At 38.1% G+C, this 11,588-nt stretch overlaps 1 protein-coding gene across 1 annotated transcript in view; it reads right to left on the reverse strand.

Moving 5' to 3' along the window:
* The window catches only part of LOC106876073 (breast cancer type 2 susceptibility protein), a 123,461-nt gene that overhangs the window by 85,634 nt on the left and 26,239 nt on the right, over positions 1-11,588 (reverse strand). Inside the window, exons 5-7 of the mRNA XM_014924478.2 lie at positions 10,236-11,196; positions 7,966-8,144; positions 1,023-1,151 (exon numbers count right to left, since the gene is read on the reverse strand). Of these exons, the coding sequence (XP_014779964.1) occupies positions 1,023-1,151; positions 7,966-8,144; positions 10,236-11,196 (1,269 nt within the window). The remainder of the gene's footprint in view (positions 1-1,022; positions 1,152-7,965; positions 8,145-10,235; positions 11,197-11,588) is intronic.

Genomic DNA, 11,588 nt, shown 5'->3' on the forward strand with positions numbered 1-11,588 from the left:
TATTTCTTTTTTTTTCTCTCTTTCCTTCCCCTTCCAAAAAAGAAAAGCTCTACTTTGTACCTTGTCTCCTCTGTGTTGAGCCCTGTGTGGCTAATAAAGAAACATATCTATCTATCTATCTATCTTCCTATCTATCTATCTATCTATCTATCTATCTATCTGGGTGGGTGTCTTTGTGTCTGTGTTTGTCCCCACTTCCCACCACTTGACACCTGATATTAGTGTGTTTATGTCTCCATAACTCAGTAGTTCAGCAAAGTGACCAACAGAAGTACCAGGCAAAAAAAAATATAATAATAATAATAAAAAAAAAAGCTCTGGATTGATTTGTTTGATTAAATTTCTTCAATGTGGTGCACTAGCATGGCTGCTTGTCTTATGACTGAAACAGGTAAAATGATAAAAAGATATATCACACTTTGCAGCTAAGACTGACAATTTGATATGGTTGGCCTAGTGCTTTTCTTTCTTTGAACATTAACAAATTCAGTGTCTCTGATGGCATTCTATCAGTTATTCTTAAACTGGAGTCAAAGATTTTAATTTGGAAATTGTGATAGTCATTTAAATGAATAAAAATGAAATATTCAGGATGAGCAGAACTGGAAGATTACAAATTGAGAATGGTTTAAAAGAGTTGCTATGTGTGCTGGCATCATTGCATTAAGCTCAGTTTTCCATGCTTGAATAGGTTGAGCAGATTATCTGAAGCAGAATTTTATGGGTTGATGCCATCTTGTCACCAACCATTTTAGCAACCTCTTACAACATGTAGGGGCACAGTGTATCTATTCTAAAACCAGGCTGTACATACCATAATTGAGAAGAATTTGTAAACAAACCTTTCCAAGTTTTAAAAATTAATTTTGAGAATCTACTGCAGCCATTGGTAAATCATTAGGGACAAATGTTTGATCTATGTTTGCTCAAGGATTTAGAATATTGGAACAGAAGACACTAGTCAGCAAAGAATGCATGAACACAATTTGATAATAATTTATTACAAAAGAATTACAACTCACCTTCCACCAAATAAAGTGGGTAAAGTCACTTCATATGCAGCTAGTTTCCAGATAACCCAGCGGTAATGATTAAAGAACCAGGCTCTGGATATCAGATTAGGGTCCACAGATTCAATTGTTAAGAATGATCTGAATGCAAAAGGGTAAAAAAAAAAAAACGAAAACAGTTATCAAAAAATCAAAAAATAGAATCGTCGTCATCATCATCATCATCATTTAATGTCTGTTTTCCACACTGGCATGAATAAGATGGTCTGAAAGGACCTGACAAAGCAAAATGAAAAAGCACCTTTGACTAAGTGGTGGGAGAATTTGAGAGTAGGGAAGTGGCTTTATATCAGGTGCTGGGGTGGGGAGTTAAAGTATGTTAGAAGGACAAGTGCAGGCATCTTGCTATGAGAAGATACATGGTTACCCTGCTAAGTATCTTCCCTATGAGGGTGAGAATAGGATGAAGATAAGATGGAAGTGATGGTGTGTCAGAGCAAAACCACAAAGAGCATGAGTTCAATCTCATTGTGTACCACCTTGGGTAATTGTCTTCTGCTGCAGCTATGAGCTGATTAAGGCCTTGTCAGTGGATCTGGTAGATGGAGGCCGAAAAAAGCCTGTTATATATCTCTGTGCGTGTGTGTGTATGTGTTTGATTCTGCTTGTTGTGATACTGTGTGCTAAATGTAAACAGATGTCATCACCATACAAGCAGTGTTGTTCAGTTGCAATCTTCTGTGCAAACATTTCTAGTCTTTGTGCTGTTCATTTTCAAATGACTAAAAGGAAATATTCCTTTAATTGACAACATCTAAGGGTTGGGGACAGGAAATGACATCCAGCTGCAGAAACCCTGCCTCAATGAAAATCATCTTGCTCATTTGAGCAAAGAAAAGTGAACATTAAAATGATAAAGGTGACAGGGTGATGGTGTTAAATGCTAAAAGGATTTCTGAATCATTTCATGACTAAATATTTAAGAAATTTAAGAAATTCACAAGCTTACGGTGATGAAACAATGGGTCATACGCAATGTTTTGAGAGTTGTTTCAAAAGCGGAAGAACGTCCCTGGAAGCTGATGAGCAATCTGGAAGACCTGCCACAAGTATCATCCTCAGAAATGTGGAGAAAATTCATCAGCTTCTGCATAAAGATTGTCAGAGGACAATCAATGATGTTTTGAAGCATTTGAGGTCAGCGAAAGTGACCAGATTTGTGGAGTGTGAAGAACTGGAATCTTCATGACAACAATACACCCTGTCACTGAGCTCTCCTCACTCGTGAGTTTCTTGCCAGAAACAACATGGTATTGCTTCTGCACCTGCCCTATTCACCAGATTTAGCAACTGCAGACTTCTATCTCTTCCTTAAGACAAAAATGCAGCTCAAAGGTCTTTGTTTTAACAACATTGTCAAGATCAAGAGTGAATCGCAGAAGGTTCTCGACTTGCTTATGGGAAATGACTTTCAGGCTGGATTCCAAAAGTGGTAGGAACGCTGGGACCAGTGTATTACAGTGCAAGGTGATTATTTTGAAGGAGATGATGTTAACACTTAGGTAAATAAGTTATTTCTGATTAAACATAACTACTCTGGGAACTTTTTGATATCATCTTATACATTTCCGTTTTTTTTTTCAACTACCACATTAACAAAAGGAAAACTTTTGAACATATGAAACACAAGCTAGCTAAAAGTCTGAAAACAAGCATGGATATTTAGGACAAACTTATGAAAATGCTTTGAACTAGCAAACAGTTAAGTGCAATTTTCTCCATTAAGTTTGTTCCCAACCAGTTTTTTTGACTCTCACACATCAGTTGCTATAAAATTTAATCCTTACAGCAGGAAACTAACTTCAGCAGACTTGTATCACAAGAAGAATGTATCCAAAACTGTTATATTTATACAAAGCAAATGGGATATGCATGAATTCAAATCTAACTAGCATGACACAAAAAGGAGATAAGAAGAAAAAGAAGAAAACTGAAAAAGAGATAAAAGATGAGGAATCTGTGCCTGAGGGCAGATACAGACCTCTCCCCTCGCACAAGTGGAACATCAAGAATGAGAGCTGGAGGAAGAGAGGGCTGTACTAGCACTAGGCTGGTATCCAGTTTCAGTTGAGTAGACTGAAGCAAAGTGAAATGATGTGCCTTGCTCAAGGACACAAAATACTGCTTGGTTTAGGAAGTGAACTCATAACTTTAGGATCTTAACCCCAACAGGTTAACTATCAGGCCACACTCCCTCACCAGTCAAGAACTAATGTCACTTTTCTTTCTGGCTTTACAATAGCCCCTCTCTACTTCTGCCCATCAAATGGCCACTTCACTAGCAATGTGCACCAAAGAAGAACAAAGAGTAATGATCTAATTTCTCCGGTTAGAAGGTGTGTCAAGTGCTGAAATTCATTGGAGGCTTTTAGTACAATACACTACCACATAGAAGTGTGTATCAGTGAATTGAGAAGTTTAAAACTGACCAGACAAGCATGACACACGAAAAGAGAGCAGGACACCCATCAATCTCCACCACTGACAAGAAGATACAGCAAGCTCGAGAGATGGTAATGGTGAACTAATGAGTTATCTGCAGATTGGTTGTGGTTCTGCCCATCAAATCATTCACGATGAACTCAGTTTCCATAAAGTATGTGCAAGATGGGTGCCAAGAGAGCTTACTGCAGAGCACAAGCACAAACATCTTGAGGTCTGCCAACATTTACTCGATCATTACAACAATGAGGACAAGAAATTTTTGAGCAGAATAGTCACATGAGATGAAACGTGGGTCCATTATTATGAGGCAGAATCCAAAAGACAGTGTATGGAGTGCAAACATTGTGGCTTGTCAATGACAAAGAAATTCAAACTCAGTCTTCCAAGGGAAAGCTGATGCTAAGCCTTTTTTGGGACTCAAAAGGGCTTATATTGGATGACTACTTGGAAAAGGGATGTACGATCAATAGTGCAATATACAGTGCTTTTCTGGCCAACGAACTGAAGCCAGCAAATTGCACCAAATACCGAAACCTGTTGTTGAAGAAAGTTTTGTTGTTGCCTGACAATGCACACCCACATGCTGCCACCCAGACCATTGAAACCATTAACTAATTGGGGTTTGAGGTGCTGGAACACCCTGCCTACAGCCCAGATCTCATCCCTTCCTACTATCATACCTCTGGACCGCTCAAACTTCGACCATGTGACCACAATAGTACCATCTATAAGCATGCTTGCACAGAAGGCTGAGTGACAATAATAAAGATATGTTATGGCAATGGTGCAGATAATTTTTGACTGTGTGGTAAGAAGCTTGCTTCCCAACCACATGGTTCCGGGTTCAGTCCCACTGTGTGGCACCTTGGGCAAGTGTCTTCTACTATAGCCTCGGGCCGACCAAAGCCTTGTGAGTGGATTTGGTAGATGGAAACTGAAGAAGCCCATCATATATATATGTATGTATGTATGTATTTTTTTTTTATCTACATGTGTCCAAGTGGGAAAGTGATGAAGAAGGTTAACAGGGAAAATAGATTTTGTATGTGGAAGATGTACAGGTACAATAAATGCTGAAAATAGGCAGAAAATAAACTCTGAGAGCATAGCTGTGAGAATAAGATTAGGCTGGGTAAAGTTCAGAGAGCTCCTACCTCTGCTGGTAATAAAAGGCCTCTCTCAGAGTGAAAGGCAGATTGTTTGATGCCTGTGTGCGAACAGCCATGCTACATAGCAGTGAAACATGGGCTGTAACAGTTGGGGACATGCGTAGGCTTGAAAGAAATGAAGCCAGTATGCTTCGCTGGATGAGCATTGTCAGTGTGCATGTTCAATAGAGTGTAAGCATCTTGAGAGAAAAGTTAGGCATAAGAGGAATCAGATGTGGTATGCAAGAGAGACGACTGCACTGGTATGGTCATGTGATGCAGATGGATGAGGACAGCTGTGTAAAGAAGTGCCAATCTCTAACTGTGGAGGGAACCTGCGGTAGAGATAGACGCAGGAAGACATGGGACGAGGTGGTGAAGCATGATCTTCGTACTTTGAGCTTCACAGAGTCAATGGTTGGTGACTAAGACCTTTGGCAATATATGTGCTTGAGAGGACCCATCAAGCCAAGTGCATCTGTGCTGGTGGCACGTAAAAGCACCCACTACACTCTCGGAGTGGTTGGCGTTAGGAAAGGCATGCAGCTGTAGAAAACCATTCCTAATCAGGCTGGGGTCTGGTGCAGCTTTCCAGCGTGGTCAAACCATCCAACCCATGCCAGCATGTACAATGATGATAATGAGGATATATGTGTGTGTCTGTGTGCTTGTATATATATAATACATACATATATATGTGTAAGTGAGCAACAAAGATGTAATAAGTGTCAATTCGTTAAAGCCGTTTTGAGCATCGAAAGCATTACATCATTACAAAGAAAACCCCGTTCTCATCAGATGACCGCATAGACCGCAAGCATATAGGACAAGTTAGATATTTAGACATAGTCATATCACAAAAAGAGAGCAAATATTTACAATGATTCTGCTGCTAAATTTTTTGGCAGAATGAAAATAGGACAGTACAACAACAGACAAGCCAGAAATTAGCATAGGCTAGAATAGTGGGGTGGGATAAATGAAAGTAGTGACCCCATTATCTACACATTCAACACAATAGGGAGATTGTAGTCATCAAAACATCTAAAATTAGATTTTTAGGGAGTTATAAATCAATTAGTATCATGACAGGCTGTTCTGCTATTTGAGAAAATGGTACTTTACATCTGGCTATATCAACACCAAAGGGTAGGGTGGTAAATGAGAATGTCTGATTGGGGAGTGGTGATAAGAGAAAAAAAAGAGGGTGGTGAGCTGGCAGAATCATTAGCATGCCGGGAGAAATGCTTAGCGGTATTTCATCTGCCATTATGTTCTGAGTTCAAATTCTGCTGAGGTCGAGTGTGTCTTTCATCTTTCTGGGGTTGATTAAATAAGTACCAGTTACGCACTGGAGTTGATGTAATCGACTTAATTCCTTTGTCAGTCCTTGTTTTCCCCCCTCTATGTTTAGCCCCCTGTGGGCAATAAAGAAATAAATAGAAAGAGAAGAGGGGATAAGTGAAATCATAGTCATGGCTGGTGCTGGTGTCACATAACTGGCACCTGTGTCGGTGGCATGTAAAAAGCACTTTTTGAGCGTTGGACCTCATGGAGGAAAAATGGCTGAACTCCTTTCGAGTGTTGGGCCTCACGAAGGTAATGACCAAGACCTTTGAAGCACCTTTTGAGCATTGGGCTTTTTTGTGCGTTGGGCCTCTCGGAGGCAATGACTGCCAATATGTGGAAGAAAGTGGATTAGAAATATCAGACTTCAAATATAAACCAAAAAGAGTGTCTCCTAATATTGCCAATCAGGAATACAATAGAACAAGATAGAAACAGTAAAAGTAATACTGCTTCATAACTATAATAACTTCTGTTATAAAAGAAATTGTTAAGGAAATAAACTAGCTCATTAGGTAAAGTCTGTCACAGACATTTTTGCTTCAAGACAAAATTTAAATTCATTTAACTGTTAAAGAACCTTAGGTTTCTTGAATACGTTCTTAACCTTTTAGAAATGAAACCTACATTGAAGAAGACAAAGTCATTTCTTATGAGATACATAAAGAATTATTGTCTAACTTAAAAAAATATCTGAATATTCAAAGACAAACGAAGTATATGTTCACTTGAAAAGACTAGCTCTTTTGCCATTTTAACCAATAAATAGTGAGAGAAAAAACACCAGGAAAACTTCTCACTGTATCTTCTAGAAGAATCAGTACAAAATTTATTAACAGGAGTATAAGGGCTTCTCAGTTGTTCTTACAAGTGATTCAGCTATATTTAATCAAAATTTTCAGCTACAGATTAAATGAAGCAGTTATGGTATAACATTTTAATTCTTTAACAGTGGCATACTGCAGTCATTATTCTAGTGTGATGTAAGGCGGTGAGCTGACAGAATCGTTAGCATGCCGGGCGAAATGCTTAGCGTTATTTCCTCTTTCATCACATTCTGAGTTCAAATGCCACTGGGGTTGACTTTGCCTTTCATCCTTTTGGGGTCAATAAATTAAGTACCAGTTACGCACTGGGGTCAATGTAATCAACTGGTCCCCTCCCCCAAAATGCCAGGCCTTGCGCCTATAGGAGAAAGGATTATTTTAGTGTGATGTCTGAGTACAGAAAGACATATGTAAACAACTGAATTTTTAAATTCAAACTATAAGAATAATATTTTAGCAATTTTGAAGCAATTCTTTTTTAAAACATATTCTTAAGTATTCATAGAATTTCATTTTTTATAGTGGAGTTCATTTATTTTATGCCTGTTTTCCATGCTAACATGGGTTAGATGAATATATTATTGAAGCATTTGTTTTGTAGTCATGCATTTTACCTGTTGCTAACCCTTATCTATTTTCCAATTAAGGGTTGTTTTTATTCCACACATTTTCAAAGGTGCCAAGCCAGCAGATGATTTGTTGACAAGGAATAAGCCTACATGACCATTTGAAGCTCAGTGATTTTTTAAGATGCCCAAACATAATTAAATACATTAGCACACACAACAAGCTTCTTTCAAGTTCTGTCTGCCAAATCCACTCATAAGGCTTTGGTTGACCCAGAGCTGTTGAATATAATAGCCTGAACCCAAGACCACATACTTGGGAAGAAAGCTTATTAACCACACAGCCATGCTTGCATCTAAAGTACAGCCATGCCTACAGCTATATAGGCCATGCTTGTGATTATAGACACAGCTTAACAATAACTAACTGAAGATAGTAGGAAACTGAATATTTCTTTCAAACATGTTACAGAAAATTGTTAAATGATATTCTTATAAAATGTGAAGTCACAGAAGAAATAACAAAAATGGAATCAAGAAATGAAAATAATGAAACATTCACCTAAAGAATTCTTTTTTGCCAGCACTTCCTGAGTCATTGGGTACCAGTAATGCACCATCACCAATAACAAATTTATCAAAGTAGCTAATATTGTAGAAGTCAGACAGTTGAAAATGATAATTCTCCGCATTTGTAGAGTTGATGTTTAAAACACTTTGTCGTACACCAAAAGCAAAAAGCTGTAAATTAAGAAATTGAAAAGTTAGAAGTCAATGCATTTTAGAGAAATCATATGTGTATGACTGAGTGGAATGTAATGCTTAGCAACAGATGATAAGTAAGAATAAGGGAGAACTCAATAATGTGTAAGTCTATATTGTATTTGATGGCATAAAAGACACATCCTGATTTCAGTAGTGCATATTCAGGAAATGCTTTTTGTGCATTGAAGCCTATGGAGACCCAGCTTTGCATATAGGACTCTGAGTGAATTTTTCGGAAACAGTTTTTGAGGAAAAAAAAGTATGTCTTGTATGTTATCAAATACAGTATATGTTGTGGCAGAAGAAGACATGCAAAAGTTTCACTATGTTAAAGTTTCTATGAATTGAATTGCACAATCAAAGTAATCTTTTCAAATACATGAATCTTATAGTGAACACTACATGGTCATTATCTATATACTGCTGCCTTGAATGATAACATTCCTTATCGTATGCATAGCATCACAATGTGTAGATGGTACTCCTTGGAATTTATGTTATAATTATCTCTGTTGAGCAGAGTAAGAACTATCTTAAACTTTCTATATAGTAGACAGATATTCAGCCACACTGTGTGACACTTTTGGCAAGTGTCTGCTATAGTAGACACATATATTGTATATATGCATATCTATCTGTCTGTCTGCCTCTCTTTCTCTCTCTATATATGAATATGTAGATACATAGACAGATGTGCACACACACACACACACATATGTATAGTTGCCAAAGACTTGTGGCTTACAGGTACAGATGTGGCTGTGTGGTAAGAAGTTTACTTCCCAATCACATGATTTCAGGTTCAGCCTCACTGCATGACACTTTGGACAACTGTCTTTTAGAACACACACACACGCGAAAAGGTTTGGTATCCAGAAGACCCGAAATGGCAGGTAACGCTATGTAAGTGCTATGGAATGACTGTAGTTAGTCTCCTGGTTCGATAATAGTATAACTGAGGAGTCTAGTGTGGGTTGTGTCAGCAAGTATATGTTGCATAAAATGAGACAACAAAGCCAAGGCAGTGTGAAATTTCTAGGACATTTATAAAGAGAAAGGTAGTCTTACAGTTGTTTCAGAGTTATGAAGGATATCCCTCCATCAGAGACAATATGAGAGAGTTATATAGAGGGAGCTCTACTATTTCCCTCTATTAACTCTCTCATATAATCTCTGATGATATCCCTGAAACAGCTGTAAGACTACCTTTCTTTTTATAAATGTATTAGAAATTTCACACTGCCTTGGCTTTGTTGTCTCATTTTATTTAGCACACACACACACACACATGCATATATACATACACAAATTTGCTGATGTGGCCGATGACAGCACCGCTTGACTGGCATCCGTGCTAGTGGAACGTTAAGAGCACCATCCGAGCGTGATTGTTGCCAGAGCTGCTGACTGGATCCCGTGCAGGTGGCACGTAAAAAGCGCCATTCGAGTGTGATTGTTACCAGTTTCACCTTACTAGCACTTGTGCCGGTGGCACATGAAAAACAACATTCAAGCAAGGTCATTGCCAGTGCCGCTGGACTGGCTCCTGTGCAAGTGGCATGTAAAAAACACCATCTGAGCGTGGCCATTGTCAGTACCACCTGACTGGCCCTCATGCCGGTGGCATGTAAAAGCACCCATTACACTCTCAGAGTGGTTGACGTTAGGCAGGGCATCCAGCTGTAGAAACTCTGCCAGATCAGATTGGAGCCTGGTGCATCCATCTGGCTTGCCAATCCTCAGTCAAACTGTCCAACCCATGCCAGCATGGAAAGCGAATGTTAAACAATGATGATGATGATGATGATGATGATGATGGCACACACAAACACGCATATATCTATCTAGTTAATGTATACAACACAATAGTTGTTACTATTTTAGATTCTCTGAATAAAAAAGACTTTCTTTAGAATAAAATGAGCATTAAATGAAGAGCCAGCACGTCAACATATCACCAGAAGAGAATATGTTTATAACTTAGCGACAGAAAGATGTTGCGTGAATAGTGTCAGTAAGATAGGTCAAGGTTTTTAAGCTGACAAAAGACAAATTATTTCAACTAACCTGCTGATGTGAATATTGAACGAAAGAAGTGTCTTTTAAGAAGTCCAAAATCTTGTGTTGTCTTTCTGATTGTTTCTGGGACATTAATAAACCAATGTTGGGTTGGATATTTTTATTTTTTTTCTTCATTATTATAGTATCTTGATCACATCGAGCTTTTTGAAAACTAATCAAATTTTCAGATTTGGAAAATTCTGAATTCTTGTTTTCATAGTTGGAAGCTACAGCGGAAGACAAGAGAGATGGATCATTTTTTTCAGGATTTATATCATCACTATTAATATTCCAATGAATTTTGCGATCTTTTATAGGTAATTCTTCACTTTTATTTCTTTGATGACAAGGTGCACTAAGCCCAGTTTCTGAATGGTTTAGACAATTTTCAGGGTAATTAGAATCTTGTTTTTCATGGTACAAAGAAATTGTGATGCATTCAGACTTGGTAGAAGCTGGATTTGTGCTTCTTATTTCAGTATCTCCCAAACTTTTTGAGGCTAAACATTTTCTTGTTATTTCATTAATATTACATGGAATTACATTTTCATGTTTCTTTCCAGTTGTATTTGATGATAGATCTTGACAGGAAAATGATTTGGGAAATTTTATATAAGGCAATGTAACTTTCTCTGCAGCTGTATCCTCAGAAACCTCTGAATATTCAATATCTGATGCATCACTTTTGTCAGAACTTAGTGTTGTACTCATGTCTGTTGGAAGTGATTTGAAATTACTACTGTTATTGGAACAAATGCTTTCTTTAGAAAATGATGTGCAAGCTGAAGGTTGATAACCTTTAAATATAGGTTTGTTCATTGATTCTTTATCTTTATTGTCCAAGATCGATCTTGCTTTAATATGTCTTTTATTGTCTGGCAGGGAAATGCCTGTTTTACGATAAGGAGTTTTGAAGTCAGATACTTTTGTATTCTGTGATACGATAGCAGTAGATTTCACAGAATGGCTGAAAAGACAAGTGAAATTCATATATGATTCTTTACAATAACTTTTTAATAGCGACTTTGGGATCAAGGCAAAATGGGTGCCCAGAATTAGACAGGCTTGGAGGAGAAGGGTGTGGAAGCTTAAAGACCCTGCAAACGGACAGAGACTTAGAGACAAGTTACTTGAAGCATTTAACGAAATAGAAGTGGATATAGCATCATACAACGTGGAAGACAATTGGAGATTTCTGCGGGACAACCTGTTGAAAGCCACCGACCAGATTTGTGGGTTGTGTAAGGTCCCCTCCCGACCCAGAGTAACGTGGTGGTGGAACAAGGAGGTAGACAGGGCTATTAGACAAAAGAAACAGGCTTGGAAGGACTGGAAGAACGGTGGTAGCAGGGAATTGTA

This window comes from Octopus bimaculoides, chromosome 7 (assembly GCF_001194135.2).
Source record: "Octopus bimaculoides isolate UCB-OBI-ISO-001 chromosome 7, ASM119413v2, whole genome shotgun sequence".
NCBI classification, from domain to species: domain Eukaryota; kingdom Metazoa; phylum Mollusca; class Cephalopoda; order Octopoda; family Octopodidae; genus Octopus; species Octopus bimaculoides.